Source organism: Bufo gargarizans, chromosome 1 (genome assembly GCF_014858855.1).
Source record: "Bufo gargarizans isolate SCDJY-AF-19 chromosome 1, ASM1485885v1, whole genome shotgun sequence".
NCBI classification, from domain to species: Eukaryota; Metazoa; Chordata; class Amphibia; order Anura; family Bufonidae; genus Bufo; species Bufo gargarizans.
The window spans coordinates 699,654,387-699,674,084 of NC_058080.1; the positions used below are offsets into that span (position 1 = coordinate 699,654,387).

Below are 19,698 nucleotides of genomic sequence, written 5' to 3' on the forward strand. Positions count from 1 at the left end.
GGTACCACCATATTCCTCCACTTCAAGGACCTCCCCCGCCTCCAAAAACACGCAGCTTGACCACCTCAACCCTGCGCGTCCCTCCACATACGTAACGCTATTTCAACACCACTCTGGAGCCCCAGAGACCACAAATCCGTCCCCACCGCATTCAGGTGCACTCCATCCGCCCTCCAAAATGCACCCTCCCCTTTCTCCAGTACCTCATGCCGCACCACAACCCCGCCATTCCGTGCCATAAACCGGCCCACTGCCCTATTCACCTTGATCCGCGCCTTATTAAGACTCTCCACTGACCTCGCACCCCTCCAAGCCTTCCGCGGAACAATGTCAGACCAGACCGTGATCACCCCCGGAAACAAAGCCCAGATCCTAAGCAAGTCAAACTTAACATCACGAACCAATTCCCTAAAAGGACGCTTGCCTAAGTCATTCCCCCCCACATGCAAAACCAACACATCCGGGGGCCGGTCCAGCCGCACAAAATGATGCACCTCCATCACCCCGCCCCACAACATACCTCTCACACCTGACCGTAGCCAACTCCGGACTGAAACCCAACTGTCGCCCACTCTGCCTCACATCCGCTCTGATCGCACCCCAAAACACATAAGAGTGCCCCAAAATCCACACCAAAGCTGCCGCCGTCCGACCTGTGAACACAAAAGAATAAAATTAACACCAAACCACCACCCACAGTACTACAACAACAAAGCAGGCCGCACTTTAGGAGGATTGGGCGTTGGGAGTCTATGCGGTTTAAATCTAATCACCTCCTCACTGGCGCCCAACCTGGCGGCCTCAGTCGCCGCCCCAATTCTGAACGAATGACCAGAATAATCCTTGACCGGCACACCCAACACCTTCAAACATTTCCTAAAGACTGCCAGAACTGAAACCTAGAGAAAAAAAGGAACCATCCTCATGCCTAAGAAAAGGAACCTCATCCCTCTCCAGACCCGCCGCATAAGACCACACACACCGCACCGGGCACATACTACACCCCGGCACCGAAAACAACATAAAACAGTGCCCCCTGCCCTCCTGATCCGTTTTCGACCTGCGAATCCGTACAGACAACCTATCCCCCATCAACTCGACATCCTCACTCCTAAGCCCCCCCCCCCCCCCCGCTCTACGAACACTGTCACACACCAACTCCCCCAAGCAGAAGGCGCCAAAAAACGCAAACACAGCCCCAACTCCCACCCGGAACTGCAAATCCCACTCAACTGATCACCCATTCGCCCCAACAGCTCAAAAGACACCGCCCTCCGCCAACCCTTCAAAACCTGCCGTACCAAAAATTCCTTAGTCAAATCCCGTAGCCCCCGCAGCCGGAAACCAAACGCGACCCCCCCGCAATAAAATGGTTCACCTTCGACACCGACCACCCCTCACCCTTCAGCTGCCCCAACAACATCAACAACCTCACATCCCCAGCCCCCCAAGTCCCATTCCAAGTCTCCCAGATCGCCCACGCCTTACCATACTCCCGCCACATACCCGGACTCAACGAATCCCTCAACATCCCCATTACTTCTCCTCCAGGATCCCCCACAGCCACGACTGACACTCCAGACCCTCCGCTTCTGGCGCTAGAAGCCGGAACCGCTCCCACTGCGAATGAGAGAGAATCCGCCACTGAATTAGACACTCCAGCCACATGCTCCGCCACCACCCACACATTAATCGCCAAGCAGCGCAACACCAAAAACTGCAACAGCCGAACCACTGGCGGAGAAGATGCGGACAAACTGATAGCCTGAACCACCCCCAAATTGTCGCAATGAAAGCGCACCTTCCTGTTTCCCAATATCTCCCCCCACAACACTACCGCCATCACAATGGGAAAAAGTTCTAACAAAGCCACACGCCCGCGCACCACTGTCCCTGGCAATAAGCCCCAAAGCCCACCCCCCCCCCCCGACGCGTCAGTATATAACTCCAACTCCACACTATCACACAATTCCTCAATCACCAAAGACCTACCATTCTACTGACCCAAAAACTCTGCCCACACCCTCAAATCCCCTTTCAACTCCTTACGCAACCTGATAAAATGATACGGCGCTGACACCCCCGCCGTAGCCGCGGCCAACAGTCTACAAAAAATCCTACCCATTGGCATAATTTGACAAGTAAAGTTCAATTTACCCAACAATGACTGCAACTCCCGCAGCCTAATCTTCTCCCCCCCCCATTGCCCTGTCAATCTCATGACGCAAATCCACCAACTTATCATGGGGAAGTCTACACTCCATCCTCACCGTATCTATAACAATCCCCAAAAAACACAATTCCGTCACCGGACCAACCGTCTTCTCCCGTGCCAGCCGCATCAAAGGATTGTGTAGACCACCGAACAAAGTTCAGGATCTATACGATCATTGACCGACGCCCCTTTCGGGTAAGACAAGTGATGAATGAGCCGAAACTTATTCTGCTCCTTCTTTGGCACCACTCCCAGCAGAGACACCCTCAACCCCGAGATCGGCAGTTCCTCGAATGGACCCGCCATCCGCCCCAACAGACCTAAGATTCTTATGAACAATAGGCCCCCGCTGTAACAACCGACGGAATCCGAAAACCAAAACTAAAACCATCCCCCAACAAAACAGCCGCAACCCGATCCGGGTACCTATCTAGAAACCCCTGCATCTCTTCCAACCGCACTGGCGTCCGTCCCTTTTCCAGCACTATTTCCCCCCCCCACACCCCATGCACTCGTGCTTAAATTTGCACTTGGCCCCAAATCTGCAATTTCCCTCGTTAAATAGGAAACACAACCCCTTTGCCGCTGCCAAGGCACCCGGGGATGACCCCCCCCCCCCCCCCCAAAAGGACTGCCCAGCCCTAGGAGGTGCCGTCACCCTCAACCACAACCCAATATCCTTATGATCCCATCGGATATCGGGCCTCACCGCTTTCCGCTGCCGGAACTGCTCATCATACCGGAGCCAACCCACACCCCCAAAAACCCTATACGCCTCCCCAATAGCGTCCTGGTAGCAAAACCGCGCTGAACAATCCGGCGACCTTTCCCCAATGACACTCGCTAATATGGCAAACGCCTGCAGCCAATTAGCAAAAGTACGCGGGATCAATCGATGCCGCCGCTTATCCTCATCCTCCTTCTTCCCCTCCTCCTTCTTACCCCTATCCAAGTTAAACCGTTCCAACGGAAGCAGCGAGAATATCTCCACATACTCCCCCTTCCAGATCTTCTCCCTCACCTCCTGCTTCAAATGAGCCCCCAACAGCCCCTCAAAGCATACGTACACCTCCCCGCGCGCCCTATCATCCAACCTCTGCACCGCCTCCTCTCCCCCGCCTGCGTTTCCATGACCCCCGCCACAACCCCTGGCGACCCTGCCACGGCCCCCATACCAGACAACCATCCCATGGACCCCCCCCCCCCCTTAGCAACCAGGAAACCCTGCGCTAACATGGAGCCCCACGCAATCTCACCAGGCACCACGGGCGCTGTGACTCCCGCTGCCGCAGATCCTGACTCCCACCGCCCGGACACTTCACCGTCATAGCTCCTGGACGTTGACGGCTGTTCACCCCGGACCACCTGCACGACCCTCTGCACCACGCTGGACGGACCCCGGGACGAGACCTCGGCGCCCACCACGGCAAGGGGATCCTCTTCCACGTTGCTCACATCTTCTCTGGACCTGCGCTGGCATCAGTCTCCACCCAGCGCAGCCCGAGGAACCAGGATGTCATCCAGAAGCCAAGCGGACCGCCCGCTGAAGGAGGGACTGGGCCGATCCACCGTTCCCGGTCCGGAATCCACCAGCACTGCCGCAGGGATAGGGGGAAGGGGCGTCCCGCTCCTCTCAGGGCCCCGCCACGTAACGGGATTCCTCCCACGGCGAGAGCGACTCGCGGAAGGCTGAGCGTCCGCTCTCCGCCGCCGAGGGTCCACAGAGGGGCTCCCTACTCGGCGCCGGGCCCATGGGGTGATTTCAGGGCTTAGGTGCGCCGGCGGCAGCCCGAACAGTGGGGGTAGTCTCAGGAGCAGGTGACACTATACAGGCACCAACCTGCAGCCAGCCAGGCCCCCGCACCTCCGCCTCACGCCGCAACCGCTCCAGAATCTCTTCCACAGACAGGACAGGCACCAACATCATGCCGTCTGTTTCAGTCCCCTGGCCACACTGCACTCCGATCCGCCCACTTCCTCCTTCACTGCTCTGGCCGCACCCCCCCACACATATTAACCCTTTTCTCACCTGTCCCTCGCCGCCAAGCCACTTCATGCGCGTCCTCCCCCACCGCTGCGCTCCTGTCCGGCCTGACTTACAGAGACCGCGCCTACCCTACTGCTTCCGGGGTGTCTGCTGATGTCACCGAATCACCTATTTCTGCTTCCTCTGTTACCCAGTTGCTTCTCAAACTATGGGTCGGTGCTGCTTCTCAAATAGGTGATCACATTCACCCATATTAAGTATTGTACCCATAATTCTCACAATTTTCAGCAGGGAGAGACCTCCATTTAAATGTCCACCAGTGTGTTACTTATGAGACCTAATAATTGAGGCGCGCAAATCAAACCCTGCACTGAGATGCCAGCATGAGCGTCGACTGTTGCTAGGCAGCGCTGACATCTCATCCACGCCTTCTGCTTAAGTGAAGCGCTCCGGCAATGCATCGGTGACGTCAGCACACAGCCCGGAAGCAGTAGGGTAGGCGCGGTCTTTGTATCTATTTAAAGCAGTGGCGTGGGACATATGTGAACCCATCACACTGCCATATTTAATACACTGAGGTAGTAAGGCAAGACACTGGCCCTCCCTCAGTATTTATGGTGACACCAGACCAACTGTTGTGCTCACCACTTTTTCAATTTTGGCCCCTCGTCCCCTGATGAATCTGGGGGTATCCATTCACATGAAACGCATTGGTATTACCTTTTGAGAACTTTATTTTTCAGGTCTGGAATAGGTAGTGACAGGTACTCCGTCCCAAAAATTCTCAGGGTTTTCCAGGGATTGATAACAGAGCAAGGTTGCGGACGGGGCCGCTCTTGTCAGGGCGATGACTCCGTATTAGAAGCTTTTTAGGGCAAAATAGACCTGACAGGATATGAGCATTGTATCATCAAAAATCCTCTCCAGTCGGCAGTATCTACCCAACCAGTCTGGTATCCAGGTTTTAACCAAATCAGTATACCGGTAAGACTGTTCTAAATTTTTTATTTATGGTGCATTTTTGTCTTTTTATCTTGCTAGAATTGCCCCTCCTGTGTTTAACTCTTTATTGTAACCACTAAGCTTAGTGACTCTGCCTAGAGATGTAACCACCAATTGTCGTGCCTGTGTAGAGACTTTAACCACCATGCTATTTGCCACAGCTCGGTTCTTGTTGAATCTGCTGAGTTAATGTCAGTCATTGTGCCATCCTCATGTGGGGTCTGGACACCACAAAAACCAAAACGCTGATCTCCTTACAGGGTTTGCAGACTCTATGGATAAATTCATACAGAGCTTGACAATGATGAGGAATTGAAACCCAAAGTATATTAGAAAATTGCAGGATTCTTCAGTATAGGGAAATTACATTTTATTTGCATATACTTGGAAAACCTCTTGACTGAGTGATCTGTGACTCCTAGCATCAGTCTAGGATATATGGTGGCATATGCCACTCGGTTATTGGAGGTGCATGTATAATTAGTGTATGCAAGTAAATTTATTCTCTTGTCCCTTCTAGATTATCTGGAACCATGCCGTCCGAGATCATGGACTGTTGCGGCCTCCTAACACAGGAAAAACAGCCAAGTGAGTGCTCATTTCTCCAAGTGTTTAAATATGATCCACATTCTAACATTGGAAGTTTTACTGACTGTCGCTTTGCCAGGTGGCAGCTATGACCACACTATTTAGTACTTTCATTTGTAATCTCCACAATCCGGCTGCTTTTTGGCTCTGCAACAGCCGGTACACTTGATGTACTTAGGCTGAGTTTCCATGTTCAAGTTTTTTTGATGCAGTGTTTAAGGCTAAAGCCAGGAACAGGTGAAAAAACTGAGGATATGTTTAACAAAGTTATCTCCTGTTCAATCCACCCTTGGCTTTTGATGTAAAAACTGCATAACAAAAACATGGAAACAGTTTTTGGATGTCTGTACACTTCCAGGTATTGATTAGGTTTTTGAGGTTTGAGAAACCAAAATCGGGTGAGGATTGTTAAAGCGAAATAAAGTATATGGGAAATATATTACACTTCTTTTTTTTTTTATATAAACCCACTCCCGCATTTAGCTTTGAAACTGCCTAAAAAACGAAGTGTACTGGCAGCCTTAGGTCTGATTCACACAACTGCACTCTGTCTAGGGAACACAAGTCGTAAGCTGACTGTGGCTCCCCTGACCCAAACTGACTGCATCATAGTGATCTACTATTGGCTCTTATCTGATCATGGGTCTATTGAATACAGTATATGATTGGAGTACAGTACAATAGACCCTATATTGTAAATAACTCTGATGCAGCCAGTTCTGGTCAGTAGACCCTCAGTCAGTCTGGGAAATTCAGTTGCAAAGAAGGGGTGGGAAAAAAAGGGAGGGGGGGGCGGTATCGGTCAGCACATCCCAGTGCACATTGCTATGGCTGAAAACACAAAGTAATAATAAATTAATAAAATATAAAAAAAAGTATGCTAATGCTATGCTTATTTTGTAAATTAGAGATGCTTGACAAATACATTTTGTACAAAATTATTTGGGCCCATCTGCCACACGTCAAGGCACTCTCTGTAAGACCGGAACTTAACACTAAATTCTACCTGTTATGTGCCATAACAGCTACCATAAGATTCGGGGAGTGTAGGTTCCACATGCAAGCTGGGACCCCTTTGATTTTTGGTGCCAAAATGGCATCTATTGAATGCAGGTGCCCACTCCACACCTCCCCTGGTGCCAGATGGCTACTAACGAATGCAATGAGAGTTCACCCTATACCTCTCCTGGTGCCAAAGGGCTTCCAGTGAGTGAGGGAGAGCAGGCTAAGCTTTATACTCACTAATTTAAAATCTGCCTATGGGGGAGACTAGCTGGTCAGGAGTGCACGACTGAAGTGTCAGCCACACCTCCAGTACAAACTGCAAAGGAAAAAAAAGCATCAGTCGGCACATCCCCATGTACTGGAGTTGTGGCTGACACTTCAGTTGTGCACTCCTGACTAGCCTGTCTGCCCTATAGGCTGATTTTAATTAGTGAGTATAAAGCTTGGCCTGCTCTCCCTCACTGGAAGCCTTTTGGCACCAGGAGAGGTATAGGGTGGACTCTCATTGCATTCGTTAGTAGCCATCTGGCACCAGGAGCGGTGTGGAGTGGGCTCAGCATGCATGTTGGTACCTGCATTCCCTGAATTCAATGGAGGCCATTTTGGCACCAAAAATAAAAAAATAAAGTGGGCCCAGCATGCATGTGGAACCTACACTCCCTGAATTTTATGGTTGCTGTCATGGCACATAACAGGTCTAATTTAGTGTTAGGTTCCCATCTTACAGAGATCGCCTTGACGTGTGGCAGACGGGCCCACATAACTTTGTACAGTATAGATTTGCCAAGCATCTCTAATTTTACAAAAGTACAGCATTAGAATACTTTTTTTTTTTTTTTTTTTTTTGTACTTTATTTGGTTAACACACACTGCCTTTAGTTTACGATCTCATTACTTTAAAGTTTTAATATAGATAACAATCATGTCTGATATTGGGTCCCAAAAGTTTGAAAACCTTACAGCTGACGGAACATAGAAAGCTCCACTTTTGGCTTCAGTTTCATGATCTCTGGGTCATAAACTGCATTATACATAATGGTCTCACTTTAATGCAGGTGCCTTCAATGTTAGCAGAGGTCCAGCAATGTTGTATCATGTAATATACTTCAGAGCTGCATTCATAACTACCGTATTAACAGCCATGGCAACTTTTTATGGGGCCTGAGGTCTCATGGTGGCTCAGCCATGCATATAACATTCTGACATGGGCCAGGGTCACTAGCTTGAGTTGAGCTTGTTAGCAACAGTCCACAAGCTTGTAGACAGACACTCCTGTGCTGGATAAAGAATACACTGCCTGGTATAAAGACTTCTAAGAATGTGAGTGGAATGCTGAACCGGTTGGTAATGCCATAAGATCTTAGCTCTGAAGACAGTGTGGTAGCTTCAGCATATAATACACTTCACCGGACCCATTAAAGATATTCATGTAATTTATAACTTTTAACTGAACATTAGAAAAACTCTGTTGTCTAGTTCCTCTGCAGGGGATCTCAGTTGATGTCCATGTGAATGGCTTTGTGGCTGATGTGTCTGCAACGCTCAAGTACAAAAACGAGGAGGAGAAGGCTGTGGAGGCTATATTTGTGTTCCCTATGGATGAAGACTCTGCTGTCTACAGCTTTGAGGCCACAGTGGAGGGGAAGACCATAGTAGCTGATCTCCAGGAGAAGGAACAGGTAAATGGTATTATGGCTTATCTTCCAAGACTGACATCTGAGACGGGCTGGAATTTTACTTTTTCTATCCTTTGCCCAAACGCACTTAGGCCTTGAATAATTTCCTCTGGTGGGCCTCAAGACCCCCAGTCTGACGCTGTCTAGTACGGTATTAAAAAATTCTGTACAATACAACCTACCAAAGCTCTATAATCTACGGATTGAAGAACATTGCGCTGATTCTGTGGTTTGTCTAACTCTTAGGCACATAAAACCTACGATGAGGCCATCAGCCAAGGCCAGCAAGCTTTTCTTCTGGAAGAAGACGAAAGTTCTGGTGACATCTTCAGCTGCAGTGTTGGGAATCTACTACCTGGTCAGAAAGCTGAAGTGACCCTGAGCTTTGTTCAAGAGCTGCAGGTTGAAGCCGATGGTGCTGTGCGTTTTGTTTTACCTGCAGTCCTCAATCCCCGATACACCCCAAAAGGTACGGTCAGCAGAAAAGTGGGTTTCACAAAAAAATAGCTGGAGGATGTGTAGCACTTCACACAAATAGACGACCCAGGGTGGGGGGAAAAGCTTAGTGGGGTTTTTCTATTCATTTGCAATAGAAATTCTAGATATACTTTAAAGAGGACCTTTCATCGGTCCAAACATTGTGAACCAAGTGTAATGATCTGTACAGCGGCACCCAGGGATATCACTGCACTTTCTATTATCCCTGGGCGCCGCTCTGTTCGCCTGCTATGCCCTCCGGTATGTTCGATCACTGGGTTATAGTAGGCAGAGACTTGGGACTTGGTTATAGTAGGAGGAGACTGCCCTTGTTCTCCTGGGCGTCTTCTCCCAGGCTGTAGCGCTGGCCAATCGCAGCGCAGAGCTCACAGCCTGGGAGGTCTTTTTTCATGCTGCAAAAAAACGACCGTAGTCTAAGATTGTGTCACCTATAAGTTGGCATAGCTTTACTTAAAAAATGTGACTTGTGTCTAAATCTGGCCTGATATTTTATTTTTATTTTTATTTGTTTCCTTTCTTCCTCTAGGACAAAAGCACAGTGTGACTATGACTCTACCAGAGCTGCCAATAAGTGAGATCCCATACACTCTGAGCCTGACTGCTAGATTTCAGTCTGCATACGGTATAATGAAGATTGAGTCTAACTGTGACCTCACACCTCTGAGGTACACCAATGATGACAAAACTCGGGCCGAGGTGAGTTTAGAATACAGAACACTATCAATGGAAATGACTAAAATAATGATCATGCCTGTGGGCACATATGTGGCAGCTGGCTGGTAACAGAGTTGCAGATGTCAGCTTATCCTGGGTATGTGTGTCATCAATTTTGAGGATTTAAAGTTTGTATAAAAAAAAAAAAAATCGGATAACCCCTTTAAAGTGCACCTATACCTACATGATGGAGTTTGAGTAAAGCTAAGAAATGAATTATATCACACCCCTCAAAGTCGTATGGGAAACTAGTGGATCTACATGCGCTAGTCAGGTAGACTCATCAGGGAAGAATGTTCCTGCAAAAGCTTGTACCTGACAATCTGTCTAAAAGTGCAGCCAATCAACCGATAAATGAGCGAAACACTTGTTTATTGGTTGACACTAGTTCGTGCAGGCACCTAAATTAGTTTCTGGGCAGCAGATCTTACTGTCTAAAGCAGGCATCTCAAACTGCGGCCCTCCAGCTGTTGCAAAACTACAACTCCCACAATGCCCTGCTGTAGGCTGTCCGGGCATGCTGGGAGTTGTTTAGTTTTTTGCCTCCCAGAAACAATGCAGATGCATAAGAGCGAGCAATTGCTCGGTCTCAAATTGTGGAGGCGATTGCTGCATGTAAATTTAGCTGCCCCTTCACTGAACGAGCATCCAGTTGTCGGGAAGGAATGTTTACTTCCTGATAAGCAGCTGCTTCTCCACTGTCTAAACCCAGTATTGAGCTAAGTAAACTATGTACGGTATTTAAGACAAATAATAAATGTTGCCACGAGCAGAACGCCCACTTCTCCTTGCCCTGCAGGTGACGCTGGCAGAGGGACATAAGTTTGACAGAGACGTCCAACTTCTTGCCTACTTCTCGGAGGTGAACAAGCCAAGCGTTACATTGGAGGAGGGACATTCTGAAACTGAAACAGGTAGTTAAAAAAAATAAAAAAAAATGAAGGTGCTCCATTCACAGGAGCCCAGGAAGCTGAGATGGAGTTCTGTTTGCAGGATCCTTAAGCTTTACCCTGCTTTCACACCTGAGCGTTTCCCAAACGTTTTTGACGCGCGTTTCTGACGCGCGTTTTTTGTAATAGTAAACGCGCGTTTGTCATTGACTGCAGTGTCCTATGGCCACAAACGCGCGTCAAAACGCCCCAAAGAAGCTCATATACTTTTGAGTGTCGGGCGTTTTACAGCGCGATCGTACGCGCTGTAAAATGCCCAGGTGAGAACCATTCCCATAGGGAAGCATTGCTTTTCATGTGTTGAGCGTTTTACAGCGCGTTTGAACGCGCTGTAAAACGCTCAGGTGTGAACTTGGGGTAAGAGCTGCTATCCCTGTGCTGCATGTAATCTAGAGGAATACAGCGGACAACAAGGATTTTGTTTCTCTTGCCAGAAAAATAGGGGCTCAACAGGATAAAATTAATTCCAACCAAGGGAGAAGGAGAATCGCCAGTGACCACAGGCAGCATAGGGACAGCTAAAGCAGCTATCTAATGCAAGTGCTTTGCAAACGGCTCCCCATATCTCAGCTTCCTGGATCATTGTGACTCGGGGTAAATGAGAGATTTAAAAATTTATCAAAATTGCCAATCTGTGTAGTGATGTCACAACTCTAGGCCATATGTAGTACCCCAGACCTGGGGATGCTACAAATTGTTAATATAAGGTATTGTATTTATAGTCTGTCCCGGAACTACCAGTGAGGTATGGCTAGTAAGGGTTAACGAAGGAATAGGGTTCACCACCCTGAGCCTTCCCTCTTGGTAAGAGTGGGCTGGTCCTGTTTCCTGCCAGCATGGTAGTGCTCCAGTCAAGACTGAGAAAGGAGAGAAAGTACAGGTCTGGGCTCCTGCTAATGCTCAATAGATCAAGTGAATCCTCGAAAGGAGGTTCAGCAGAGTTAACAGCTAAATCCAGCATCTGAACATACCACTGTGAGGTGAGGGACTACGGCTAAGACAGCCATCACCCAGAACATTACTAGGCTAGTACCAATGCCTAAGTGCTAAATAGCAGCCACCCAACCTGCCTCCATAATCCTTGCTGGTGTCAGATTGCTCTCAAATTCTTCTGCTATTGAATGTTTTGAAATTCTACCTTGCACTTAGTATAAAAACTTTGTTTAATTCTGCCCTCATTCGTCAGTATTACATTTCAACTGCACCAATCCCCAAGGATAAATGACCTGAGGGAGTACAGTAGGACACAACACTTCGTCAGGGCCACTACCACTCCCATTCTCTGCCCCAGCTCCTCCAGGGCTCGCTACACACAAGATTAGGTTTAGCCAGATTTTGTCAAATCAAACTTCTGTCGGATTGTTCAGGTTGGATTTGTGCAATGTGGTAAATCGTAGGACAAATTTGGTGGATAATGCCATATCCTTGCAGTTTCAGCAGTTGACCAATTTCCAACCAGATGGATCCCCTTTTTTTTTTGTGTAGACAATATCCTTCTACTGATCATCAGGACTATAATTCTCAAATGGTTAGTCATAATGGTCAAAATCGGCCATTTCTGCTGACTATCACATTATGCATGTAGGCAACTTGACTAATATCCACAATGTACGTTTTTGTAAATGCCTAAACCTCAAACCATGAAACAACTAATTACTTGATTCTATCTTTCGTATAAAGGTTCCTTCATGGATGATGCTGTTGTTATGCTGAATTTCTACCCCAGTTTCCCAGAGACCCAAGAACAGTCCTTGTGTGGAGAGTTTATCTTTGTGGTGGACCGGTCTGGAAGCATGGAGTCTCCAATGAACTCTGAGCCAAACGCTCCACAACGTATTCAGAGTGCAAAGGTCAGTGAACATATAAACCTATATTATCTGCTTGCCGCCATTGAATTGGAAATTCTTGCTTTACAGAGGATGAAAATCTACCCTGACCTAATGCTTCTAAAAGAGGACCTTTCATTGGTCCAGACTTTATAAACAAGTATCAGGGTATGTAGGGCATAGTGCATGGATTTAACTGCACTTTTTTTTTTTTTTTTTTTTTTTTTTTTTTTTTCTGGGTGCCGCTCCATTCGCCTGCTCTAGGGGCCCCCCCCCCCCCGTTAATTTCTCCCTTCCTGTATGGTAACTTTAGCATCTGTACAGGGAGGAGGAGACTGCCCGGTTTCTCAATGGGCTCCTCCTTCTCCCTGGCTGTTAGCTGTCCAATCGCAGCAGAGAGCGTCAGCCAGGGAGAAAAAAAAAATTGCCTTCTCCCTGGCTGTGATCCTCTCGACTGCGATTGGACAGCTTAAAGCCAGGGAGGAGACTCCCAATGAGAAACGGGGCAGTCTTCTCCTCCCTGTACCGATGCTAAAATTGGCATACAGGACTAAAGAATTTAACGTGGGCCACAGCGGGCAAACGGATCGGCGCCCAGAAAAAATAAAAATAAAATGGTAAGTGCAGTTAGATCCCTACACTATGTCTTACATACCCTGATGCTTAGTTAATAAAGTCTGGACCCACGAAAGGTCCTCTTTAAAGCTCATGGTTGCTACAATTGTATTCAGTCAAGGCAATCTTCTATGAGTTTAACAGTTTGGATTCTAGACTGACATTGTAACAAACCATCAGGACAGAAAGATTTGTGCTGCTGATGTGTTGAACATGGTATCGCTTATTTTTATTCTTTTGACCATCTCCAGGAGACCCTGGTTCTTCTAATGAAGAGTTTGCCCCTCGGATGTTACTTCAATATCTATGGTTTTGGGTCCCAGTTTGAGTCCTTTTTCCCGTAAGTAAAGCTTTGAAATAAGATCTGAGAATGACTTGGATACTAGATCTCTACAGTTTCTGCATGTACTAATTGGGATTAGAAGGTAGGAGTTTTATTTTATTTGGTGAAAGGAGCACACCCACTATACCAAGTAAAAGGTTTAAATGGCTTCTGTCAGTGTTCACACCATCCTGCCTGGCCCGGTCGGTCAACATGTGGGTGTGACCAGAGGAGGGAGAACAGAACCTCTAGGAGTAGAGGAAACGCCCCCATTGCTCCCAGAGGCTCATTTTCATAAAATAAACAAACCTTCATTTTTCACAAAAATTTAGGCAGATAGAAAGAAGGAACAAAGACCGTTGGCGTCGGGTGATATTTGCACATGTCTAAAGTCACCTGGCTTAATAACTGTTCCTTATTACAAAAGCCCTCTAATTCTTCTCCCGTAAGAAGGAGAAAATGTGTATTGACCATTCCAATGAGAGATTCCAATTAGTGGAAAGTTCCCCTCAGCCTTGTGGGTTTCATTAGCACTTTTTGAAGAATAACTGTGTGGGATCTGTCAATCTCTACATCTCATTTCCTATTTCACAAGAAAAGATGAGAAATGGCTTGGCAAAATATACAACATATTAGAAAGTCTTCAGACCCTTTCACTTTTTCACATTGTTATGTTGCAGCCTTGTATTAAAATAAAAAATTAAAATAATTTTTTCCCTAATTATTCTGCACTCAATACCCATAATGAGAAAGTGAGAACAGAATGTCTGAAATCTTTAATTTATTGAGAAGAAAAAAAACTAAAATCTAGACGTACATGTAAGTATTCAGACCCTTTACTCAGGACTTAGTTGAAGTCCCTTTGGCAGCAATTACAGCCTCCAGTCTTCTTGGATATACCACAAGATTTGCACACCTGGATTTGGGGGTTTTGTGCTATTCTTCACTACATATACCTCAAGCTCTGCCAGGTTGGATAGGGACTGGTGGTGAACAGCCATTTTCTGGTCTCTCCAGAGATGTTCAATTGGGATCAAGTCTGGGCCACTTGAGGACATTCAGAGTTGTACCTAAGCCACTCCTATGTGGTCTTGGCTGTGTGCTTAGGGTCATTGTCTTCTTGGAAAGTAAACCTTTGTCCCAGTCTGAGGTAAAGAGGAGTTTGTGTATATTCTTTATCTAAAAAAAATCGCTTCTAGCTTCTGTTAACTAGGCCTCTAAATTAGGAGCACCTGCCAGGAACCTGGCCATACTCTTAGGCAAATATTGATTAAAACACTTTATGCCAACCATTTGTATGTGGTGCTGTATCCACAACAGCTCAATGTATTTTTTCTTTACTAAGGATGTGGAGGATTTAAAACATAGCTTTTATTCAATGAAGGATTAAATAAACCTTACGTGAACCTTATGTAGAATTAAAGGATGTATGAACAGTTAATCAATAGCTGAGTCAGACAGGTGTGGTTGCACCTGAGTGGCATTATATAGAGTACTCCAGTGTGTATTGGGGTCCCTGAAGCCCTGTTTTAAACCTCACTAATGGCCGGTTGTCTGATGTATGCTCTGCCTCTGAGAAGGGCTACCACTGTCTGAGTTTCCCTCAACACTGACCCATCTCCCCATCCCAGCTGCTAAAAATCGCCCCCCACAGCATGATGCCACCACCATGCTTCGCTCTAGCGATAGTATTGGGCATGTGGTGAGCAGTGCCTGGCTTCCTCCAGACACTACTGTGTTTTTAGAATTGAGGCTAAGAACTTCAATCTTGGTTTGTTTATCACAGTCTGAGTCCTTATAGGGGCTTTTTTTGTATACTTTCATGTGTCATTTAAAAAAAAAAGTTCTTAATTTGAGAGGCTTCTTTCTGGTCAATCCTAAAACCCAGATTGGTGGAATGCTGCAGTTTCTCCCAGTTGTAATGGTTCTTTAGAGCTCAGCCAGAATGACCATTGGGTCCTTGGTCCCCTCTTACCAAGGCAATTCTCCACCGATTACTTAGTTTGGTGGGCCACCAGCTCTAGGAAGATTGGTAGTTCCAATAATTCCTTATGGAAGCCACTGTCCTTGTTGTAAAGTTTCAGTGCAGCAGTTGTTTGTTTTTTCCACCCTCCAGATCTGTGCCTCCACACGATCCTGTAACTGAGCTCTATAGGCAGTTCTTTCCTCCTCATGGTTTGTTTTTTGCTCTGATATGCATTGTCAGCTGTGAGACCTTATATAGACAGGTCTTTCCAAATGTCCAATCAACTGAATTTACCACAGGTGTCTCCAATGAAGGTTAATAATACTACTTCCATGCACAATTTCATTTTTTTTCCTATTTTATTTTTGTAAACATTTCTAAAATTCGCTTTCTCAGCATTACTTTTCGAATGCATTGTAGTTTTAAAGGGGTTGTTTCATTATGACCATTGTCCAAGGGTCCAACTAACAGCAGCTTCCACCATGGCAGACTGGCCTTCTTGCATTACATGGACCACCATTGATCTGCATAACAACCATGTATTGCGTAAATTCCCATGCCCACACAAGAGGGAATGTCTGAGCCATGGTGTCCACCTACAAAATCGACTAAAGTTTTTTTACCATTAAAATAAATGGAGGATGTGTGCAAAAAACGGCAGAAATGGATGAACATGGAGCCAGAAGGAACCAAAATGGAGAATGGAAGTGTATTCTTAACCCAGGCTGTGCCAATTATGCATAGCTAGACTGGGTGAACACAAAATAGATACTAGTATATTACATGACAGACCAACCATTTGCAGATACCACCTGCTCTGGGGTACTGCTAATCAGAGGAGAGAGAAATACAATTAAGGCTGGTGTAACAGGAAGTTCCTCCACCTACCATGTACTGTTTTCATACTGGTGTCTTCCTATGTGGCGGAGGGGCCTTTGAACCCTTTTAGCCACAAGGCCTGGGTGTAATTGCCTCTTCTCCACCGGCCATAGTTACACCCCTGATGAAAGTTTTGTAGGTTATATCGGGGGTGAAAGTTGAGGAAAAAAAATCTAAGTTAAGGCAGATTTAAGTCTAGTTTTTTTCCCTAGGGAAAGCGTGGAGTACACCCAACAATCAATGGATGATGCTGTTGAAAAGGTCAATCAAATGCAAGCAGACTTAGGAGGGACCGAGATCCTTGAACCATTAAAAAAAATCTACGAAACTGCAGGAAGACCAGACCACCCCAGGCAGGTAATGTTGACATACCAGCATATGGGTCTCTGGTTTTTAGGATAGGTGTAAGTTAGAATGGAGATCAGAGTGTAAAGTGTTTGTCAGCATCCTCCAGAACTGCAGCTGTTGTAAAACTTCAACTCCCAGCATGCACGCTTGCTTGGCTGTTCTCCCCTTAGAAGTGAAATTGTGGTTTCACAACAGCTGGCATGCTGGAGATTGCTGACCCCCTGGTCTAAAGTAATGCCTTGTCCCCTAACTCTATGTAGTAATTGCAGTCAGTTAGCACTCCAGGGGCATTGCTAGTATCTAAAAGATCTAGGACTTGAGCCAGGAGGCATGTGTTTTTTACCCCAACCTAATCCCAAAAATATATTTAAGAGCACATCCGTGCACAGTGTAAAGGTTTCCTGCAGTCAATCTGCAAGGTTTTACTGTGCCAGCATAAATTGACCTGTGGTACAGATTTCATGTCATTTTATGCTGAGATCTCCTTGTAGATCTCACCATTTGCAATACAGGGATGACATCTGCAGACTAGTGTGAGACTGCCTCATCAGACCACCAGACCCTGATGCCGTATTGAGCCCCAAAGGTACGGGGGAAAACACAATTTGGAGCTGTGTTTGGAGACCATAAATGGCCACTAAGATCTTTATTTGAATCAAAATCTCTTAGACTTTATCAATGATATGGGGGGTTGGGCCCTGAGAATGGATTGCCTCTGATGGGCCCAAGGAACCCCAGTCTGGCTCTCTGTACATCTGCTGAAAAATTACATATAACATGTATGCTGATTTTGTAATGGCTTTTGCTTTGGGTCCACTCCAAAATATGCAACAGTTTTTCAATAGAATTTTGTTCTGTGTAAACTTGCACTAAAATACATTTTCAAGGTTATGTACACCTTTTGGGGGCAATTTATTGTATTGAATTAATTTGGCGCTAAAACTTTATTCTATGTGTCTTTATTAAAAATGTTGAACCACTATCTCTGTGTAGCTTTTGAATTTCTCTAGTAGCAGGCTCTGAATTTTCACTGTTCCATCAGTCAGCTCATCTAATGGTTCATTATGTCTGACCTTTTATAAACACATTATAGCTTGGTTCGTATCTTGCTGATAACTGTTTATAACCTTTTAGTAATTTAAAGAAGTCTTATTAGTTTATTACAGTTAACAGTCTGACAGAATAGCTCAATATGTTTAATAAATAGTAATAGATTTTTTTGGCCAAAAATAAGTAAAATACAATAATAAAAAAAAATGCCCCCAAAGGTGTACATACACGTAGCCTTTAAAATACTTGATGATCAACTTTTGGAATGCAAGATAATCATTGGTTTACTGCTCTCCGTAGTGCACCACCCAGTAATGTCCCCCGCACACTAATGGTGCCTTATACAAGTAATGGTGCACCCTTAGATCCACCACTTTGCTCCCTTCAGTATTGCTGCCATAACTGTATAGGTGGCCCCACTTAAAGGTCACCCTCCCCCCCCCCCCCCAACTATAACAAAATGCTATACTTCCCTCTCCCTTCACCCCTTCACCTCAGTCTATTCATGTCTGCAGCATAGATGTAATGTGATCTAAGGACATCATGCAGGAAACACTTAAAGTGGCCTGCAGCTTACAAGACCAAATCACAGAGCAGGGAACTCATGGCACCCAGTTCTGCCATTCCATTCAATGTGCTTTGAGGACAGATACAGTTGAAAGCGGCTGTCACGGGACATCTGGGCACTGGGCCAGAAATTCAGATGCCAGTATGTGAAACGCCCCCGGCAGACTCGGTAGCTGGTCCTATACCATCACTTGCAGGTGCCAGATATATTATACAACTGTCACCCTTCTCTCATTGCCAAACGGATTGGAAGTTTAGCCCCTCAGATGACTGTCAATAGCAATCGTGGCATATATCCCCCAATTGGCACCCTGTCATGCAATCTTAGGGTGCCAAGTAGGATGTAATAGAAAATCTAAGCATGCTTACACTGTATAGTGCAAGCAATCAAATTATCATAGGTTCAAGTCCCCTAAAGAGTCTAAAATAAAATGTGATAAACTGTTCAATAAAATTTTTAAAGTATTGAAGAAAACCCTAAATTAAAATAACACCTTTTCCATACCACATTAAAAAGCAGATCAATATAATTGCGTATTTTTCGCTTTATAAGACACACTTTTCTCCCCCCCAAAAGTGTGTGTGTGTGGGGAAAATGAGTGCGTCTTATAAAGCGAATGGTACAATTTTTAAATGTCTGACACCTCGCCGGCCACTATGCAGCACAGCGCGGCCTGCAATGTATCAGTTACAGTAAACCTCTATCATGCGGGTTGGAAGGAGGGTCTGGAGGCCAGCAACTGCTGTTGCACTCATGGCAGGGATTGGTACCGTCACTGTACTCCATTACATCTGGCCCCGCTCACAGCAGTCTTTACATGTAAAGTCTATTTAATGATCAAGCAGTGGTTCTGGTTTGTTAAACTAGCATAAACATCAGTAGTGGGCAGGCTGGCAGCGTAACATCACTCACTCGGTCATGTTCCTCCCACTTCATTAATGGAGCAGGTGCGTGAGTGACGTTACACTGCCGGATGTCTGCTGTTTTGATAGTCTGTAGTAGTACGCACTATTATAAAAACCAGAGCCGCTACTCGAGCATTAAATAAATAGACTTTACATGTAAAGACTGCTGTGAGCAGGGCCCGGTGTAATGGGGTCACTAGTCGCACAGGGACATGAGGGGACACATTAATAACGTAATACTGTAACACATAGGGCCATGAGAGGACCAGCATAAGATGCTATGTGTGTCTTCTCTTTTTTTTTTTTTTTTTTTTTTACCTTGCTTTTCAAAAAATGAATGTTAAAGCCAGAATTTTTTTTTTTTATAGCACTAATCTAAATATCAATGTAACTCAAAATGGTGTAAGATGCTCTTCTTCCCCAGGTTTTTATCTTCACCGATGGAGAGGTTGGGAACACTAATGAAGTGATTGCTGAAGTCCAGAGAAATTCACACAGTCATAGGTAATGTGCCATTTGTATCGGCCTGCAGAATGTGAAGTGGTGGTCTCCAAACTTCAGCAGTTTCAAACCTTTTATTTCCC

At 46.0% G+C, this 19,698-nt stretch overlaps 1 protein-coding gene across 2 annotated transcripts in view; it reads left to right on the plus strand.

Annotated features, from left to right (window-relative positions):
- Positions 1-19,698, plus strand: part of LOC122936627 (von Willebrand factor A domain-containing protein 5A-like) — a 55,006-nt gene that overhangs the window by 18,210 nt on the left and 17,098 nt on the right. For both annotated transcript variants that reach the window (XM_044292600.1, XM_044292601.1), the window contains exons 2-10: positions 5,725-5,792; positions 8,274-8,476; positions 8,720-8,942; positions 9,498-9,667; positions 10,485-10,599; positions 12,316-12,485; positions 13,328-13,416; positions 16,456-16,600; positions 19,539-19,618. In XM_044292600.1, coding sequence (XP_044148535.1) covers positions 5,738-5,792; positions 8,274-8,476; positions 8,720-8,942; positions 9,498-9,667; positions 10,485-10,599; positions 12,316-12,485; positions 13,328-13,416; positions 16,456-16,600; positions 19,539-19,618 — 1,250 coding nt within the window. In that variant the 5' untranslated portion in view covers positions 5,725-5,737. The remainder of the gene's footprint in view (positions 1-5,724; positions 5,793-8,273; positions 8,477-8,719; positions 8,943-9,497; positions 9,668-10,484; positions 10,600-12,315; positions 12,486-13,327; positions 13,417-16,455; positions 16,601-19,538; positions 19,619-19,698) is intronic.